At 49.5% G+C, this 19,279-nt stretch overlaps 4 protein-coding genes across 7 annotated transcripts in view; 2 read left to right on the top strand and 2 right to left on the bottom strand.

Moving 5' to 3' along the window:
• Positions 1 to 8,393, bottom strand: part of ndst1b (N-deacetylase/N-sulfotransferase (heparan glucosaminyl) 1b) — a 48,977-nt gene extending 40,584 nt beyond the window's left edge. Inside the window, exon 1 of one of the 3 annotated variants that reach the window (XM_030368750.1) lies at positions 8,194 to 8,393. The gene's annotated coding sequence lies outside the window, so the exon portion shown is untranslated. Of the gene's footprint in view, positions 1 to 7,281; positions 7,377 to 8,193 lie in introns of those variants that run through there. The other 2 variants (XM_030368748.1, XM_030368749.1) reach the window with 2 other exon arrangements.
• A 1,329-nt stretch (positions 8,394 to 9,722) lies between these two features.
• rbm22 (RNA binding motif protein 22) lies at positions 9,723 to 13,771 on the top strand. The gene is made up of 11 exons (XM_030368784.1): positions 9,723 to 9,847; positions 10,373 to 10,426; positions 10,527 to 10,556; positions 10,632 to 10,764; positions 10,853 to 10,953; positions 11,085 to 11,257; positions 11,487 to 11,687; positions 11,985 to 12,149; positions 12,337 to 12,425; positions 12,670 to 12,795; positions 13,076 to 13,771. The coding sequence occupies exons 1-11, from the start codon at positions 9,794 to 9,796 to the stop codon at positions 13,228 to 13,230; spliced, it is 1,281 nt and encodes a 426-aa protein (XP_030224644.1). The 5' UTR covers positions 9,723 to 9,793; the 3' UTR covers positions 13,231 to 13,771.
• LOC115552574 (myozenin-2) lies at positions 13,649 to 18,685 on the bottom strand. 2 transcript variants are annotated; one of them, XM_030368803.1, is made up of 6 exons: positions 18,241 to 18,685; positions 17,838 to 17,932; positions 16,538 to 16,707; positions 15,915 to 15,981; positions 15,368 to 15,542; positions 13,649 to 14,372 (listed from the first exon to the last, which is right to left on the bottom strand). In XM_030368803.1, exons 2-6 carry the CDS (start codon positions 17,920 to 17,922, stop codon positions 14,189 to 14,191), a joined length of 681 nt encoding a protein of 226 aa, XP_030224663.1. In that variant the 5' UTR covers positions 17,923 to 17,932; positions 18,241 to 18,685; the 3' UTR covers positions 13,649 to 14,188. The 2 variants fall into 2 exon arrangements, with proteins under 2 accessions (XP_030224663.1, XP_030224662.1); XM_030368802.1 differs by having other exon boundaries at positions 15,843 to 15,981; positions 18,241 to 18,679.
• The window catches only part of LOC115552552 (soluble guanylate cyclase 88E), a 35,793-nt gene continuing 30,770 nt past the window's right edge, over positions 14,257 to 19,279 (top strand). The window contains exon 1 of the mRNA XM_030368755.1: positions 14,257 to 14,393. The gene's annotated coding sequence lies outside the window, so the exon portion shown is untranslated. The remainder of the gene's footprint in view (positions 14,394 to 19,279) is intronic.

The following is a 19,279-nucleotide window of genomic DNA, read 5'->3' as shown; positions in this document are numbered from 1 at the left end:
CTGTCACCACAGAGCTCTTCAACAGACCCGACAGCGGAGCTGCCGACAGCGGAGCCGCCGCGGGACGGGGACAGGCAGCGGGACGGGGACAGGCGGCGGGACGGGGACAGGCGGCGGGACGATGACAGGCGGCGGGACGGGGACAGGCGGCGGGCCGGGGACAGGCGGCGGGCCGGGGACAGGCGGGGGCCCCCCGGCCCCCGGAGGACCAGGAGCCCCGGTCCCGCTGTGTGGGAGGGCTGGGGGCCTTTAGAAAAACTACTAACAAACAGAACACACACACACACACACACACACACACACACACACACACACACCTCTAACCTCCATCCCAGGCCTAACCCTAACCTCCTTCCCAGGCCTAACCCTAACCTCCATCCCAGGCCTAACCCTAACCTCCATCCCAGGCCTAACCCTAACCTCCATCCCAGGCCTAACCCTAACCTCCATCCCAGGCCTAACCCTAACCTCCATCCCAGGCCTTGTCGGTGGGAAAGCACATCCATGCCTGAGTGCCCAGTCCCAAGCAGAGGCCAAAATAAAAAGGCAGATGCAGATGGGGGCTGAGTGGACACCAGATGCCCCCCTGCGTGGCTGCCTGCTCGAGGGTCTCAGATGATGGAGCACCGAGGAGGAGGAGGAGAGCACCTGGCACCAGATGCCTGCTCCACTTTCCACCAGGCCTTGCGTCCCGCAGCAGCCCGCTGCCCGGTGCGGCGACACCAGCCGTGCGTGCGGCGGACTGACCACACAGCAGATGCTCTTGTTTTCTGCCCCGGCCAACTCGGTGTCCTGGGGCCCCGGGTAACAGAGCCCTGCCACATCTCACACTAAATCCGGAAAGGAGAAACCTCAAAGTGACCCTGTGTGTGTGACGGGCCCTGCTTGGCTCTTGGCTGGGCAGATCAGTGTCTTGGGTGGCGGGCCGCGAACAGAGATTCATATTCAGCGAACAGAGCAGACGTTGCCCCGACTGCGTCAAGACACACAGCTGTGATTTTGTTTCCTTGTCATCAAGGAGGAACGGCAAAGCGGCTCAAAGCCACAACAATAAACAATGAGGAGGGGTGTTTGACATTTTCGGCGCAATTATAGCTATATCTTTTTTCCATTGAGGTCTATTCCAAGGCACGCTATTTAAATTGTGCACATCAATGCTTGAGCTAGCCTAAAATATTGTAAAATTACCACAAATGGTTGCACAATTATTTTTGTCTTATTGTCAAAGACTGGTACCAGAGTCTAGGGATGTCCCGATCCGATATTTGGATCGGATCGGCCGCCGATATTAGCAAAAAAATGCATATCAATATCGGATCGGACTGCACGGGAAAATCCCGATCCGGACTCCCGATCCAGTTAGTTTTCAAAACTCCGGTCCGTGTTTTCGAGCGCACCAATGTAGGTAATCCATTCCAGTTTTTTTCAGCTTTTCCCCCCAAATCCGGTCCGCGTTGTTCAGCACACCTAGCGCACACTGTGTGTGTGGTAATTTGACTATTTTCTACTCAGGTTTTGTGTGTGTTGCTTTTATATATAATGTTATATTGTTTACAATATTGTTTACACTCTTGTTGTTCAAGAACAGAGCACTGATGCCAATTCAGTGTGTGTTTGGTAATTTGACTATTTATTATTTTGTCTATTTTGTGTTTATTTAACCCTGAATAAACAGGTCAGCTTCTCATTACCAACTATTGTGGATTATTCAAACTAACCTAATTAAGTTGGCTAGTTGTTCTTAAGAGTAAAACCCTTTTCAACATGAGTAGTACAACAAAATAAGTAAATATCTTTAATCTTTAATACATGCTTGGATCGGCCGGTATCGGTATCGGCCAATGCTAAAAGCTACAATATCGGTATCGGATCGGAAGTGCAAAAAGCTGGATCGGGACATCCCTTCCAGAGTCTAGCCTCAACGTGAGCTACCAGAGTCTAGCCTCAACGTGAGCTGTGGCTAGACTCTGGTACCAGAGTCTAGCCTCAACGTGAGCTGTGGCTCGACTCTGGTACCAGAGTCTAGCCTCAACGTGAGCTGTGGCTCGACTCTGGTACCAGAGTCTAGCCTCAACGTGAGCTGTGGCTCGACTCTGGTACCAGAGTCTAGCCTCAACGTGAGCTGTGGCTCGACTCTGGTACCAGAGTCTAGCCTCAACGTGAGCTGTGGCTCGACTCTGGTACCAGAGTCTAGCCTCAACGTGAGCTGTGGCTCGACTCTGGTACCAGAGTCTAGCCTCAACGTGAGCTGTGGCTCGCCACAAGCATTGAGGAAATGATGTTGAACACAGACAACCTTTACGGTTTAACTGAGAAATAGCATCTGCCTTAAAACATTCAATCAATGCTCTATAAATGTTATATTTCTGGGCGAGTCCGGAGCTCCAGGAATGTGACACAGTTGAGGAACCAACAGAAACAGTCTTTGTTTGGCAACTCTTCCACCGAACTGAGAAAAGAGGGCTTGTTGCCACTTGAAGTAAGGGGAGGCACGTGGTCCAAGGGAGACCTTATAATACCTAACAAATCACATAAGAGGTGGACCTCGGCTGGCCGTGGGCCGCCGAGTGGCAGGGAAGCACAGCGACCACACGGCTTTAGACCAGGGCCGCTGGGGGCCGGGCATTCTGATTATGATACCATTCGGACTCAAGCCTCCAATTGACTCCACAACGCTCCTCATCTCCAGTCACTTTTAAGTAGAACTTGAATGACGTCGTTGCCTTTCACCTGCTGACCTATTCAAGGAACGTCAAAGAAAATACATACATTATCCGTGCTACAAAAAAAAATTGCGTTTTTAAAAAGCATCCGTGTCCAGGGACACAGCCGGGGTTATGTGCCAACGGCGTAAACAAAAGCAAAGCCACGGCCACAGCTGTCTCCGCTATGAGCTCTGACTTCACACCCCGCCAGCGTCACGACAGCCCCAGCCAGAGAGGGCCGCCTGGGAAGAGAAGCCCCAAAAGGGCCGCCTGGGTAGAGAAGCCCCAAAGAGGGCCGCCTGGGTAAAGAAGCCCCAGAGAGGGCCGCCTGGGAGGAGAAGCCCCAGTCAGAGAGGGCCGCCTGGGAAGAGAAGCCCCAGAGAGGGCAGCCTGGGAGGAGAAGCCCCAGAGAGGGCAGCCTGGGAGGAGAAGCCCCAGTCAGAGAGGGCCGCCTGGGAAGAGAAGCCCCAGAGAGGGCCGCCTGGGAAGAGAAGCCCCAGTCAGAGAGGGCCGCCTGGGAAGAGAAGCCCCAGTCAGAGAGGGCCGCCTGGGAAGAGAAGCCCCAGTCAGAGAGGGCAGCCTGGGAGGAGAAGCCCCAGTCAGAGAGGGCAGCCTGGGAGGAGAAGCCCCAGTCAGAGAGGGCAGCCTGGGAGGAGAAGCCCCAGTCAGAGAGGGCAGCCTGGGAGGAGAAGCCCCAGTCAGAGAGGGCCGCCTGGGAAGAGAAGCCCCAGTCAGAGAGGGCCGCCTGGGAAGAGAAGCCGGGGTAGGCGATCGTTTAACGGACTCGGCAGAGTGGAAGAATGAGAGGTGGTAATTAATAGACAAGAAGTCACGCCTAATGTAGCCTTATCAAGAATGATTTCGAGAAACAAGTCAAGGAACCTAACCAAGGTCAAGCAAACCACCCACTGAAGACCTCCCAGCGGCCGGCCGTTCCTCACCCAGTGAGGAACGCAGAGCCAACCACGGCGGGGTTCGGTAACGAGCCGCTCCTCAGACCTGATCGAAACCGACACACGGCAGAGCGGCATATAGGGTGCCCGAATCCTTCAGTCTGCAAAGTGGGTTTCCTGAATGCCGAGATGGTTGAAGGACAGAGCGAGGAGTGGGGGAGGGGGTTGAGGAACCTAATAATATCTGGTAACTGATAGCACTTGAGATGAAGACAGGGGTTAGAACATCCAGCAGTGAGCCAGCGCGCTCCCATTACTGCAGCTCTTGGTCTCCGGAGATGGCTTCATTACCAGGCCAGCGCGCCGGAGCTCACATGCAGAATGTATGATCAAGCGCCTCCCCGCGGGCCAGGGATCTGCTTAGATATCGTCCATTAGCCTCCTGTTCTTCTGTGCTTTCACTTGGGTTTTTTCATCTCATTGATTGCGCAACAAAAACATCTTCGCACATCGTTTGTTTTTTTGGACATTTTTCCAGGAGGGTGCGATTTTTTTTTGGTGCGTATTGTAATAATCTATTCATGATAGTATTTCTACAACCACACTGTTCTGAGTCTGTTACACACACATGGGTTGGGGGATCAGAAAGTAGGTATCGGCCACCTGCCCTGGTTCTACTCCTTTGTTCACGAGGTCTGTCAGAGTGGGTTGGAGCAGCCAAAAGGGGACACCTTCTCCCTGGCTCAGGAGCTTATTAAGCAGGATCACAGGAGTGGGAGTGCTGTTGTTCAGCAACAGCACGACCTCAGCCATGAGTATATTGGGAATCATTGAAGGCCTTGTTTGTCTGTGGATCTCAACAAACTAAAACTAACAACTAATAAAGCTGTGTGTGTCATTAGCAGGCACGGGTAGCAAAGCTGCAGGGAGAGTTCTGGTAAAACAAGCTCATTGGTCAGGACCACAGAGCCCCATAAAACGCCAATTTAGCTAGCCTAATCGGAAGTACAAAAATAAATAAAACTGTACGGTTACAGAGTGAAGAACACCACATAAATCTAAACTACCCTCGTCGCTGTCGTTTCACTGCCGATTAGCATACAGCGTAGCTCTGCGGTGTCTGAGTGGGAGTGGGTTGAACCGCGGTGGGGCTTAGAAAATAAATAAAGGCCGGTGTGCGACTGGGACTACTAAAGCCATATCTCACATAACCTGCTCTGCTCATCTGGCATTCTTCCCCCGTCCCTTAGGCAACCCAGGCCTGTCTGCCGGTGAGCCGGTGACATTGCTCTCACTTTCCCAGCACTTATGATCCAATCGTGTCATCTGATGAAATGCTGCACCCCCAGTCCCCATTATTCGTCTGGATACAGGAGCTCCTGGAATGTATCGGATTCTTGCCTCGGGGGGGCAGGCACCTTGGAAACTTAGGCCTAAGCCCACCTTCCAAAGCCTCGCCTTTTTTCCCCATTTACACCCGGGCCCTCGCCCCCGTTACCCCCCCCCACCCCGTTCACCCTCATCTCTCTCCCCCCGCTTGACTTTCCACTGAACAGAAATTCCACCAGGGGCTTGCATGAATCACATCGCTTGATCGCCTCACTGACATGTGCTCGCATTTTGGATGTCCATCCGACACAGGAAGGGGGGGTAGAGAGGAGAGAGAGGGGGGAGAGGGGGGAGAGAAGGAGGGAATCGGCCGGTTTAGAGTTTCAAGACTGCTCAGTGACTTCATGCAGCCTAATTTACACCAGCACCCAACAGGCTCCCAGCTCCAGGCCACACTCACCCCTGTGAACCTTTTATCCCAACGCCTAAACGTGGGAGGGAGAGCGCACTAGAGCTCGGACTCATGCACTGGACCTAGGTAGCACTGTGTGTCCTAATCAGATCAGCACGCACAATAACCAACTCATCTTCCCGATAGAGCTATACTAAAGCAGCAGTCTCTGCAGAGCCTCGACCCACTTCAAAACACAACAAGCTCGTAGTGTTATCTTGCTTCACGCCACGCCTGATGGTACAGTAAACAGTGACTCAAGTGTCAGTGGCCTGCGTAACTCCTAATATATGACAGTGGTAAAAATCATTTCCCCCACCCGGGCGTGGAGGGTAGGCTGGGGCTGATGGCTCAGTAATGCGATCTGCTAGCGCTCTGTGGCATCGGGTCTTCGCTCCTGGCCCCGCCAGCCAGTCACACACGGGGACGACCCGAGGCGGCAACCCGCTGCCCGCCGCGGCAGACACCATTCACAACGACCCTCCTGGTGTTCCCGGGGATTACAGCCACTATCGGATCATTTGCTAATACTCGTCGTGCTCCACTGTCAAAATGTATTTACTCAGCTCCCGCGATCCCATATCCCTTACAGCACCCAGGCTGCGGCCAGAGGAACGTCCTCCACACCAGCAGCCCGGGAAGACAGGGAAATACTTCCAAAATACAGACTTTCATCATCTCAAATAAGTAGTTCTGCATACCGATGAGGCATATTATAAGACAGCTATTCTTCATAGCCTAAGAGCAAGCGCGGCTTGATGAACATTGGCATTAGCCTGTCAGATGACCAGCTGGTGATTTACAGTTTCCATTATGGGTTGTAGGAGTATATGAATAGAGGCCAAAGGGAACAGCACTGATAGGAAGATCAGCTTTGTGTGTTTCACTGTGGAGGCTGGTGCTTAGGAAGCCGACCCATACCCCTTTTAGAGGCAGGTCTGCCCCCCACACTACAAGCATGACTCCAGGGGCAGTGGCATGGAAAAATACAAAGGCTGGCATGTTTGGGCACTGCCGTTTCCAATCTTCATGCAATTAACTACATGTGTAACATTTCATATCATGCATGGGTTGATAGTGTAAAGTTGCAATGGCCCGCCATGTATAACCTCAATCTTAACCCATCCAAGAACCGAACAGCAAATGATGAATAGCTGGACCATGCATATTACTAATAACAGCCAATAACGGGTGGGCTACGTTTTACAAGCTGCCATTTTTAGTCGGATTCCCATTATCAACTTCAAAAGGGAAACTTCTTGGCAAAATTGCACAGAAAATGCCTTGCAAAGGCATATCTCGGTAAAAACCGCCTAAAAGATAATCTGATGTATGATCAAATAGCATCGTCAGCAGCAGCCTCCACAGTCAACTTAAAACGCTGGATCACTATCTGGCAGTCGGAGCAGTCAGATGGAGTGGCTAAAGCAACCCGACAAACAGTTGGCACGGATGAACCCCACACCGAGACCTTGCAAACATCCCAAAGAACAGACTGAGATGCATTTTAATATAATTATTTAAAAAAAACAATCGCCTAATGGAACAACGCCTGCGTGTTGGAACGCACCCACAGTGACATAATAACCAGGGTCCGGCATGCAGACAGCAATTAATATATGTGGTGATATTACAGAAAAGAGGAATGGCTCTGCAAGAAATCAAACCCTGCATAGCCGAAATTAAGTCCTTAACGGGGAAAGTCCTAGCCCTATTATGAGTCATTCGCACATCTCTTTATGCTCCCGATATGCTTTCATGCTGGGACACAGACTGCCTTGGGGCCACGGATTTCAGGCAGGTCTGAACTAGTAAACAACATGCAACAAAAAAAAAGAAATGCAAGACAAATTCATTAGGATGGTCAGGGATAACAAACGACTAACCAAGCTGCCCTACTTACACAAACACACACGGCCCGATTCCAAGGTCCATTCCCATCGACAATTAATGAAAGCTATTGCAAGAACCACCAGGGTTGGTCTGAATGGTGGAACAATAACCTCTAAAAAAATGTGCCTGTGTCTTCTATCTAGGTCCTTCTATCAATAAGTTGTGTAATGGCTTGATAGGTCGATATCATTTCCCAACGCTCAGATTTCGTGTTGATAATTAACCCACAGTCTACCCATCCAGTGTGCCATCCGATGGCCGAATTGTGCAACATGCACCCAAACAATTTGCACACACTGACCTGCCTTTGAGGATTGTCTCCCCCCATTGCACTGCTTTTGTCCACTCGAGTTCATTGAAAGAGAGCATACTTTTAACAGACCTTTGGCGGACCACACAATAATGCTCAGTCAATATGTGCACACTGCTGCTAGACTTGGCAACGCGGCCATCTGCACAACTCATTTGACAAGAGCCCTACACAACTACAACGTTACACCCAAAGTTACACAAACAAGTTACTCTGCAGCTGCTGCGGGGCTGAGCCGCATCATGGGGGTCCCCCAGCTACACGCATTCTGTCATTTTAACACAAAAGAAAGGAAAAAAAACACACACACATACAGTTCATTATGGCAAAAAAAAAGGGGGAAAAAAGGAAAAGGGACCTCGAAGTGGCCCGTTTTTCCCCGTGATCCCCGGCTCCTCCACCACCGCTGCGAAGCCTCCTTCTACCGTCACGTCTCCCTGCTACTCCCCGGGTCTGGAACTAGCGACCATCAGGCCATGACTGTCCGCATTCGGCTGTCTGCGCCAGACAGCGTTCACTACTACTAGCCTAGCCTGGTGCGATCCAGAGAGCAACGCTGGATCGACTATCTACCATATGAACCAAAAACATCCGCGAATTCAGAGCGCTTACCTTCTGGATCCCGATGTGAGATTGAAAGCACCGGGGACGGGAAAAGAAAGAGGGAACGATGGGGGTTCAAGCACGCGTGGTGCGTGTCGTCGTCTTGCTTTTCGATCGGCTCCCTTCTGGAAGCTACACGGCGGACTTGTCTGGTAGAAATCTGAGATTGCTCCCTGCTTCTGCAGTTGTGTGAAATGGCAGTACCCAATAACTTTCGATGGGGGGCGCCAGAGCAGTACACCCTTATTATCCTCAGTGGGGGCTTCTGTGGCTCTACAACCATTTCATTATTTAATTGACGCACTATTCCATGTTGTATACTGTATGAATCATGCGAATCCACTCATTTCATGTAAAAGGCATTTCCGAATTAATGACGCAAAAAACTTTTTTGAACATTTTCCAAATATGAAACAGTCCTGTGGTGAGTCAGCGTGCAAGGGCACACATCGGTCCTTCGACCTTGTGACCCGTGGAGTTGGGGATTTTGGAATGCTGAAACTAAGAAGACAAAGATTTCCTGAGGCAGAATGTTCTAACTTTGGATGTCCTGATCACATGACAGAGGAGACGTTGTGGTCACACGCCTCATAACCAAGTCCATTGTTAAATCTGTTAGTGGAAGGCAAATAAGGAGCATTTGTTCCCTGTCCCGAAAGGCATCATGCATGGCAGATTATTATATATCTTGCGAAAGTAGTAGATATTGATAAACGATATCCAAGAAAGGCCTGCATATCTTTGATATAGGCCTTATACAATTAAAATAAATTGTTATTTTTTGGTTGATTCGTCTTTGAGATCAGGTTTTTGAGACAATTACATTTTGTGAATGGTACAAGAAATAAGGCAAGCAAGTGACCTTTCGGTCAGGCTGTCTAAACATTGTCTCCCTATTCCCAGCAGAAAACCACACATTTTAAATAAACATTTGGGGCTTAGAGTTCCATTAGCAGTGATCCATAATCTCAAACATCCGTCACCCCCAACTAATTCGCCAGCAAAGGCACCCTGTCCTAAACAGGTGTATAGCTAAACTGTAAATTGACTAGGCCCACAAAAGTGGCTTACATAAGATTAGAGAGAGAGAGAGAGAGAGAGAGAGAGAGAGAGAGAGAGAGAGAGAGAGAGAGAGAGAGAGAGAGAGAGAGAGAGAGAGAGAGAGAGAGAGAGAGAGAGAGAGAGAGAGAGAGAGAGAGAGAGAGAGAGAGAGAGAGAGAGACTGGACAAATCAAAGTGAAATAAATAAAAACAGTTACGACACACAAATGTCCAAATACATCAGTAATTTAGCAATTAAACACGGTAATTTACATATCCAACATCCCATTCCGACCATATAAATTACAACATATGGATATCCTATGGGGTTTTGGCTGAGATAATTGATTATTTATAATTAATAAATATGTTAAGCCATAAAAAAACAATAACGTTATTGTTTTAAAAAATAAATCCTCACTTTTAGACCCAAGATATGTTCCGTAGCTTGGGCGGATGTGACGATGAACCAATGCTCAAATCCCATTGGCCTACAGGGCGCTGGAGATGACGTCTCTTCCGTCTCGTTGTTTGACTCGCTCCTCTGCTACCGTGTCAGTGTGATAAAATGGCGACGTCCCTGGGAGCTAACACGTACAACAGACAGAACTGGGAAGACGCGGTATGTTTTTATTAACCTGAGATATGGCCTGAAATGTATAATCATATCGTAGTTATATAATTAGTTGCTGTTACACACTGAGGTTACTCTCAGATCTTATAGTAGATGTTGATTTGACGGAGAACGAAGCTAGCTAACGTTAGCGAGCGGAAGCGTGGCTGCTATTTTCAATTGTGTGTTTTATTTTACACATAAAAGCTGTTTTTAGAAAACAACAACATTGAATTGTACATTCTCTCTTTAAGAAATATTTCCGGCAAAATAAAAAGCTCAGCTGAAATGATAGTTTGCCGACATTAACCTGCAACTAGGTTCCCTTACTGTCGGCGCGTTCACTAACAATCGGAGGGTGAATATAGTTAACATTTCCCATAGATTACCAATTAAGGAGGGTATGGATCAGATTTTGTGAATGCAATGTATACAAAGATGTTATCATAATCCCGACGTGATCGCGCGTAAACACTCAACGTAGGGGTGATGATGTATTTGTTTGTAAACCAATCGTTGTCATTCCATTCCCAGGACTTCCCAATACTCTGTCAAACATGTCTGGGGGAGAACCCTTACATTCGCATGGTAAGTGTCTTCCGTTGGTCATCTTGGGTAACATGTCTTGGAGCTCTGAAACTATGCTGCCCTTGTTGCATGAGGTAAAAGTTTTTACCCTTTCTTTCAGACCAAGGAGAAGTATGGCAAAGAATGCAAGGTACTTTTTTCTTTTTAACCTCAACAAAAAACACAGAACTCGAAGCAGTAAGCTAACTGTTGTTCGTGTTTCCAGATCTGTGCCCGACCCTTCACAGTGTTCCGATGGTGTCCGGGAACACGCATGCGCTTCAAGAAGACCGAGGTCTGCCAGACCTGCAGTAAGATGAAGAACGTGTGTCAGACCTGCCTCCTGGACCTGGAGTATGGTATGACTCCCCCGTCTCTCAACACGGCGCTTATTGTGGGCCAGCGATGGGGAATTAGTAAACTAACAGAACGTTTGGCTTTCTGCAGGTCTTCCCATCCAGGTCAGAGACACTGGCCTCGCTGTCAAAGATGAGGTGCCAAAATCTGATGTCAACAAGGAGTATTACACACAGAATATGGAGAGAGAGGTACGCCCTGGTCCTGAAAAAACAATCAAAAGGATTGTTCTTACCAGTAGTTATAGTGCACACATTAAAGACACCGTGCCCACTGAACTTTGACCCCGTCCTCATGCTATTCTCTGCCTTAACCTTCCCAGATCGCCAACACTGACGGGACGAGACCGGTGGGCCTGCTGGGCAAAGCCCCGAGCTCCAGTGACATGCTGCTGAAACTGGCCCGGACCACGCCCTACTACAAGAGGAACAGACCCCACATCTGCTCCTTCTGGGTGAAGGGAGAGTGCAAGAGAGGCGAGGAGTGCCCGTACAGGTGAGCGCTCGCCTTACCTTGTTAGAAGCTGCCTTGTGTTTCAAGTGAAGCCTTGGGGTGCGCTACCATTGTACATTAAATGATGTGGCTCTGATGAATACATCTTGAACCATTCAACAGAATAGCTTTTCCTATTGAGAGGTTTGACAACACGTGACCCTTGCCTGCCATTGTGCCGGTGCTATGCAGTGTCAATTTGCCCACTGACCTATCCTGGTGTTTAAAACAGGCACGAGAAGCCCACGGACCCCGACGATCCGCTGGCCGACCAGAACATCAAGGACCGTTACTACGGCATCAACGACCCGGTGGCCGACAAGCTGCTGAAGCGCGCCTCAACCATGCCCCGCCTGGACGCCCCAGAGGACAAGAGCATCACCACGCTGTACATCGGCGGGCTGGGTGACGCCGTGACGGACACGGAGCTCAAGTACGGACCACCGTCCGCCGGGCTGGCGGCCATATGCTTTACGTCACCTTCGAGTGTGATGAGCCATTACAGGCCTGTGCCCTAGTGACATCACTAGTGGGCGTGTCCCCCTAGATGTATGATGGATGGATCAGTCTACCAGCCTTACCAGTGGACTGTGGCAAATGTTGCTGATCTATCCATCATACATGTAGACGGACACGGCTAATCACACTCTCACCTGGAGGCGTGATATCACCCCTCTAACTCGTGTCGTCGGTGGACGTTTTTCTCACCATTTTGCGATGTCCTCTGCAGGAACCATTTCTACCAGTTTGGTGAGATCCGCACCATCACCATCGTCCAGAGGCAGCAGTGTGCCTTCATCCAGTTCGCCACGCGGCAGGCTGCAGAGTCGGCCGCCGAGAAGTCCTTCAACAAGCTCATCCTCAACGGACGCAGGCTGACCGTCAAGTGGGGGAGGTGAGTGCTCCCTTGTTCTCTTCATGTGAGCGTACATCTGGGGGCTGTGGTAGGGTGTGGGTTCGGTAGTAAACGTGGTGTCATCCTGTTTGGAACCCGGCCAGTGAATAGCAATCACAATGTTAAAGCGGGTCATGCCGTCGTGTTTGTGGTTACAACTCCTCTGACGGTCTGTCTCCCCCTCCAGGTCCCAGGCAGCCAGAGGGAAGGAATCCATCAAGGACGGGGTCAGCGAGATGGGCACCCGTCTGGACCCCGTACCAGGCCTGCCTGGGGGTGAGTGTGGAACGCCTCAAGGGACCTTGTGTGCACTAGGAATCATCACTTTATTTATTATACCAAAATAGATGGCAAGGGAAGATATTGATTCTTGGGTGTATAAATGCACAAATCAATCCATGGATCATTTCTGTATCCCACCTGCTGAGAAGGGTAATCGAGAAGTCGCTCGGTGGACACAAGCCGAGTTGATGCTAATTAAACTGCTGTGCTCAACCTATGGTCTTCCTCTGCGCTACAGCCCTCCCCCCTCCACCCGCGCACGACGAAGAGGCGCCAGCCAACTACTTCAACCTGGACCCAGGCACCTCGTCTGTGTTGAACATCGCCCTGCCCCCCCCGCCCGGCATCAACCCCCCCCCTCCAGGTACTGGTTAGGCTGGTAACCCTTAACAATAAGGGGGCAGTAATTAGCATTGGTTAATGCAGTGGTAAGTTAACCAACAAAAAACTGGTTCATTAAGCTGACCCATTTAATGGGGTTGGAGTTTACACTAACCCAACCCCTTTGCTTATGAAATATAAGAACGCTAATTACTGCATCAGAAAAAGTGGATCAATGTTTTTATGAATGGATCATATTGTTCAGATAGCATGAGACCATATCTTGTACGTTTCCTCTTTTAAACAGTGTATTGTTGTCGTAGGTTTCGGACCCCCGATGTTCCACCCCATGGGCCACATGGCGCCGCCCATGCCCCCCCCGATGGGCATGCGGCCCCCGGGGCACATCCACTACCCCTCCCAGGACCCCCAGCGCATGGGCGCCCACGCCGCCCACGGCGCGCGGCACGGCGACTAGACGCCGCCACAGCCTCTACTCTGGTCATTCCTGTCCGCAGCCCAACCCACTCGGAATACAACCAGGGACTCGCCTTTACTCTGGGGGGGGGGGGGGGGGGTGGCTCTACCTGGACGGGGGCCGGGCTGTGGTCGGTGCTGTTCTCTGAGCGGACTGAAGCAGCCCCCACTCTCAGAATAATTTACTAGCTGAATGTTACAAGACGTCTGGCTAATGAAACCCTGTTGGAAACACATCGGGCGCGAGCACGGAGGGAGAGGGAGGAGTTTAGGTTAATTACTGCCACTGTTTTCGTCTCCATACAGCCGGGATGTTATTCCTGGAGGATTCCTTGGGCTTCTTCGATCGATGCCGTTCTATTACATAATTGAGTTGTCTGTCATCGTGCAAATTATCACCGTGAAACATTTTAGTCTTGTTGATTTGATTTTTTTTTATTCTTTGACGTAATATTATTATCCCATGAAACTGTTTATTGTAATGTTTATTTGTATTTTTCATCATTAAACAACCCCATCTAGTCATTTGACTATTCCTTTTATATTTGCGTTGTACTTTGTGCAGAACCAGACTATGTTCTGTAAAATGTCATTAGTGAAGATGGCAGTAGGCAGTTCAGATGATGGTGTTAGTCGATGTAGCACTAAGAGGTAGCCTTGTGGAACAACCATGATCTCCAAGCCTGCGATGATGTCACACTGCTACAAGGAAGGAGAAAGTCATGTCCCTACTCGTGTCCTCGGGTGTTCTCATGGACTTAAATTCGGAGATGACGGTTCAGAATGGATTCAATAACCTTTTGATATCCATTAGCAGACGGCTTAATCATTGACATGACCTTTAAAGAGCGCAGCACACGTCAAAGCATAGCAGGCGTCGCGGAGCAGGTCACTGCCGGCCGCAGGCGGGCCTCCAGAGAGCCCCGTCAGGCTCTCTGGAGGAGCGTGGTAGAGCCTCTTCAGAGCTCGGCGGATTCGGGGCAGTAGTCCATGCCCCAGCCCTTTGGTGCTCTGTTGAAATCGGGCCTCCGAGACATGCAGTTCCGGCTGCTGGCTGGAAGGCTCTGGGCTTCCAGGGCTTCACAGCTCATGACTGGGATCACCCTCCTGCTGGTCATTGGCCCCCCGAACGGGAGCGCCGATCTGGGAACGAGAAGCAGAAAGGTCAGCATTCCGTAGTTTGCTTAGAATTCGACAGCATGTAAGCAAGCAGGATGTTGCCTTCAAAATAATGGATGGTACATAAATGATGTGTACCATACTCTTCACACTATCCATTAAATGGATGGCTTTAGATGAAACACAATATTCAGTTGTGTATCAGAAGGCTGTTACTAACCAATTCCTGTTGCGGTTTAAAATAGTCGTGAGGGATTCAGGGTGACTCATGGCTAGGATGAGGTGGTAACGGGTATGAGGGAGTGCTAAGCCCCACCAACCCTATTTGGCACAAAGTTTGTAGAAGTTGAGGTAAGATGTAATTAAATCTGGGATCATTCAATTAGATCATCAGTGATATTTAGATGTGTACAGAGATCCGTCCTTGGATGAACACTCACTTCCAATAATAACTGACATTATCACGATAAGAAACACTCCACGGTTTTTTTTGGATGGATCTCTCTTTCGGTCTCTAATCTCTCTTGATTTGATTCTATTTCCCAATAGTTGGCTGAGTCTGTTGTTATCCACAGCCTCATTGGTCTCACAAGACAGCCCCTCACTGTGTTGCCTTCTCTTAAGGGTGTGAAAGGCATGCAGACTCCCTGCATCATCTTACCAAGGCCAGAGCGAAAATAGGCGCCACAAAACCACAGTCCGAGGGGCTGCAAAGCCGGCAACTGGATTGGTTTTCAAACGGCGGAAACATGGATTGGTGCCGAGGGAACCTTCATTTAACAAATAATTGCAAAAGCCTTCATCATTTAATCATCTGAGCGTCTATTTTGAGCCGGATTCTCCAAAGCCTATGCTTGACGCGCAACCAAGCACCGAGCTGTGACATCGCAGAGTGAATGCATTAGCCTCTTTAAGACGGATTAGTTGTTAAACTTCCCGGAGCGTTTTTTGGGTGCAATGTCAAAAACAGACCAACCCCGAATGAAGGCTTATGTGCAAAAGTAGCATCACAAGGTTACCTGTTGAAGCACCTGAAGGTGAACGGCTCCGGGGGCTTGGGCAGCTGTTCAGTCAGAGTGGCCAGGGTCCGCTGGTCGTCCCCCTCGCCTTCCCTCCACGGAGAGCTGTAGGACCTGGGGATCACTGTAGAGTTGAACCTCTCGCAGGGAACCCCCCGAAGAGGACCAGAATACCCTGGGGATGGGAAAAGGGTAGCCATGAGCTCCAGTGACGGTATTCCAGGCCACAATTGCAGTAAACGTACGTTATATTGGCTTGTATGTATCGCAATAGAAAGCTGGAGTTTAGGTTGAGTTTACATCAACTATCGCACAACCAAAGAAGTGAACTGTGTAGTTAAAATGTTAATCCAAAGCTTTCACCCAAGCTGTGGCTCTGTGTTCTACAGGCGGGGGCGTTGTTCAAGGCCAGGCATTGGTGGGAATTCAATCTCCCATGACAGCCACTGTCCTCCCCCTGTCTCGGGTCATTTACCTGGCGCCAGGACTTCAGGATTGCCCTTCTTGGCTATAGTCTTCTGCAGGTTGAGGATCAGGCTGTGCTTACCGACCCTGGGGGTGAGCAGGTTCTCCTTCCCCGGCTGGGGCTCTGGGGCAGGCTGAGGTGGAAGTACCTGGGAAGAGGGGGTGAGTCGACATGGATATGGACACATCTGGGAGAAGAACACCACAATGCGGGGTTGCCGCCTACACCATGTTGTTTAGAATCAACAGTTTTCCTCGGATAGCTCTCTAGCTGTCTCTCTCGCCGCTCTCTCCCTGGGGGCCCGCATTCATGGGCCCCTCACCTGCCCCTTACCCTAATCCCCTGAGGCAAACTGCAAGTCGACATGGTGTGTATTTGTGGCCCTTTAAAGACATTCGAGATTAGGCCTAAGCACTTGAAACGCTGCGTTTGTGTCTGGCGAGAGGCCTCCGTTCCGATTGGATGTGGGCTCCAGAGTCCTAGCGCAGCAGAACAGGAGAGGGGGCCCTCTGCGACCCGACCACGAGGTCTGGGGGTCCCAGCGGGGCTCTGCAGAGAGAGCGTACATCTTGTGTGTGCGACACACCAACGAGCTGCTAAGGCGCAGTGCGTGTGCGTCTGGCAGGGGGGGTTTGGGTACGTGCCGTGTAGCTTTCAGTAGGAGGATAGCTGATACGTGACCTAATGGGGGGGTCTGTGTTTACTCTGCCAAAGTTGCCCGTGTTGCTGCCGTTGGCGGCGTGCTCCAGGGTGAAGTGCTCCACCCTCTTCTGCCGCTCCTGGAACATGCGCGAGCCCCGGTTGGTCGGGAGCTGGAGCTCCTCCAGCATCACGTCCAGGGGGGCGCTGCTCTTCTGCCCCCGGTTCAGACCCCCTGTGGGGGGGGGCAGGGTGGAGCCAGGGAGGGGGTCCACGTGGGGGTCCAGGGTGGAAGGATGGGGAACACAGGTTTAGAATATGGAGTTTAGAAAAATAGATGTTTTGGTTGAAAGGTTCAGTTTTTTTCACACTACTGGTTTTATTGAACAATTTAGACCCACATTTAATAACCAATTTCGAGATTCCTGATATACATTTTTTGAGGATATATACATAAAAAACAGTTCTCTAGATTATAAATGTTGTATCTTTCAACGCAGATTTGAACCTGATAGTCCTCAGATAGACCTGATGGGGTCACCACAGAAACGGCCATACAGGCAATGAATACGAATGTTGTGAAGATTCGTAGAGAGACTTGAGATTGGTTTCGTTTCGAAAGAACCAAAATAATTGCACTTTCAGCCAGTCTAGTGTGGTAGCACTAAGCTTTAGAAATCCTCTCTCGATGTAGTGGTTGTTTGTCTCGGGCAAATTCCATTTATGTATGTTGTTTTGTTTCAAAAAGATGACAAATAACCCAATCATTCTAAGAGCACCATCATAACTATTTATTCTTAGTCGTAAATTTCTTCAGTCTGGTGTCAGGAGTGTTTATGTATGAAAGACTTAAACCATGACGGATAAAATAGTTAGGACAAAAAAGGATGTTTGTTGCGCAATGTTTATTGACATCCAGGCGTTGCATGGGTGAGTGTGTATTAATAGGCTCTTTGGATGAAGGCACTCTGTTCGAAGGGGCTATGGGAATTCCCAGCCTTTTGCAAGTTGCCTGTAATAAGGCTAAGGGTTATGTTTGTGTTTTGTCGATCCGAAGCCCGTCTTCAAAGCATGCGGTGCCACTAAATCCGTGCGGCAAACTACCGGAGCACGCAGAGACGCAAGCTACTCATCGCTCTTAAATTATTCTGGTGCCAACTCACTGTAAAGAGTGATTAAGTTCCCATGGTTTCCCGTTTGAAAGATAGTGGGAGCTCAAGAGGGCATTGAGCTCCTTGCCTCCGTTTAAAATATTCATAACAATTGATCGCTGAGGTGCTTTTCTTAGCCATGCATCAATCCATAGGGTGCTATAGGATGAGTCCACTGCCTGCAGCTCAGAGTGGAGGCGGCGCTGTCGCTTACCTCCCCTGACTTCGTTACAAAGCGCCTTGGCGAGGTGCATCTTGTGCTTGGTCTGTTCGTCAGGCCCCCGCTGCATCATCAACATCTTTATGAGCCTCCACCAGCATTAAGGAAACACACACACACACACACACTGTTTTCAATCTCAAATTGAGCCTGAAATAGAATTGTGTACACAGCGAGTAGCTTTAATATCTGTAATAATATGTTATCACTGTGAACAGCAAACGCATGTCTGTGAGGAACCTAAAGTTTGTAACCTCTGCCTCGGAACTTCACATGTGAGATGAAATACTATGAGGCACATGAAATCCATGTAACTAAACAGCCATTCCAGTCAGTTAAATACAACGTTATCTACTAGCCATTAGAAGCATGACACACAGAGCACACATCCACGTACCTGTCTCCCCTGTGTCTGTGTGTGTGTGTGCGTGTGTGTGTGTGTGGGGGGACTAGGAATGGCTCTGGTCTAGTGGTGCTATCTGAGGTTCCCCCCTACTGTGTGGCTGAGGGGGTTCCAGTGCACCCTTGGCCACTGAGGGCCCGTGATGGGGGGCTGGTACTGCCCCCCATCACGGGATGCCTGGTGCACTTACCTCACCCGCTAATTTAGCCAGGGTGATGACGGAGAGAGAGGGTGTGTGTGTGTGTGTGTGTGTGTGCGTCAGAGTTGTGTGTGTGTAGCGAGGGGCTTATTAAAGGGGCCTTGGGGGAGGGATAAGTATATATAAGATTACACACATGCCATGATAATAAAAATATGACACCATGTATGTTTATTTGTGTGTGTGTGTGTGTGTGTGTGTGTGTGTGTGTGTGTGTGTGTGTACTCGCCTAACTATCCAACAGTGGACTTCGGCGTCGTAACACCTTCACCAACAGGGGACCTCCGACCAAAGAGGGGACATTTTTCAGGTCCCCTTTAGGTCATGCCTTAAATCAACCTAAAAACCTGCCTAAAATATTTTGACGCATTTTCACAACTTTTGCCAGGAGGGGACCTGAAAGTGTGTGAGTGTTTAGTCCATACTCTATAGCGCCTCTGCTGGCTAGAGCTTGATTTTCAACGACCAATCCACACACGTCGCTTCAAACACTCCCCTATTGTGTGAACGACCTGCAGTCATTCACACGTCTGTCAGAGTGTAGAGGGCTGTTAAACAGACTACTTAGTAAAGTCTCTTGAAACATGCAAACAAAAAAGGCTCAGCTTTAAAAGTTCCAAACTTTTTTGGTATGTAGTGACAGGGGTCCACTAATAATAATAATACATTTAATTTGGATGACACTGTTGGCTATTACAAAATGACACAAGTCCCTTCTTAGATAGCATGGAGCGACATTCACACTCCTTTTATGAAAAGAGGTAATAACTATATATACTGTAAGGGAAAGATAGCAATCTCAACTAATGTAATAATAATTTGTCAAACTTGATT

The sequence above is a fragment of the Gadus morhua genome, chromosome 10, assembly GCF_902167405.1.
Source record: "Gadus morhua chromosome 10, gadMor3.0, whole genome shotgun sequence".
Lineage (NCBI taxonomy): Eukaryota > Metazoa > Chordata > Actinopteri > Gadiformes > Gadidae > Gadus > Gadus morhua.
This window is presented reverse-complemented; position numbering and strand designations above follow the sequence as displayed.

What these genes read in the sequence shown, in the direction of transcription:
- rbm22 (XM_030368784.1), top strand. Translation starts at nt 9,794, where the DNA reads ATGGCGACGTCCCTGGGAGCTAACACGTACAACAGACAGAACTGGGAA. An exon ending in AGTATGGCAAAGAATGCAAG is followed by an intron (nt 10,557 to 10,631) that starts GTACTTTTTTCT and finishes TCGTGTTTCCAG; the next exon opens with ATCTGTGCCCGACCCTTCAC. An exon ending in GTGACGGACACGGAGCTCAA is followed by an intron (nt 11,688 to 11,984) that starts GTACGGACCACC and finishes TGTCCTCTGCAG; the next exon opens with GAACCATTTCTACCAGTTTG.
- LOC115552574 (XM_030368802.1), bottom strand. Translation starts at nt 17,922, where the DNA reads ATGTTGATGATGCAGCGGGGGCCTGACGAACAGACCAAGCACAAGATG. An exon ending in ACACGGGCAACTTTGGCAGA is followed by an intron (nt 15,982 to 16,537) that starts GTAAACACAGAC and finishes CCCTCTTCCCAG; the next exon opens with GTACTTCCACCTCAGCCTGC. An exon ending in TCCTGAAGTCCTGGCGCCAG is followed by an intron (nt 15,543 to 15,842) that starts GTAAATGACCCG and finishes TCCCATCCCCAG; the next exon opens with GGTATTCTGGTCCTCTTCGG.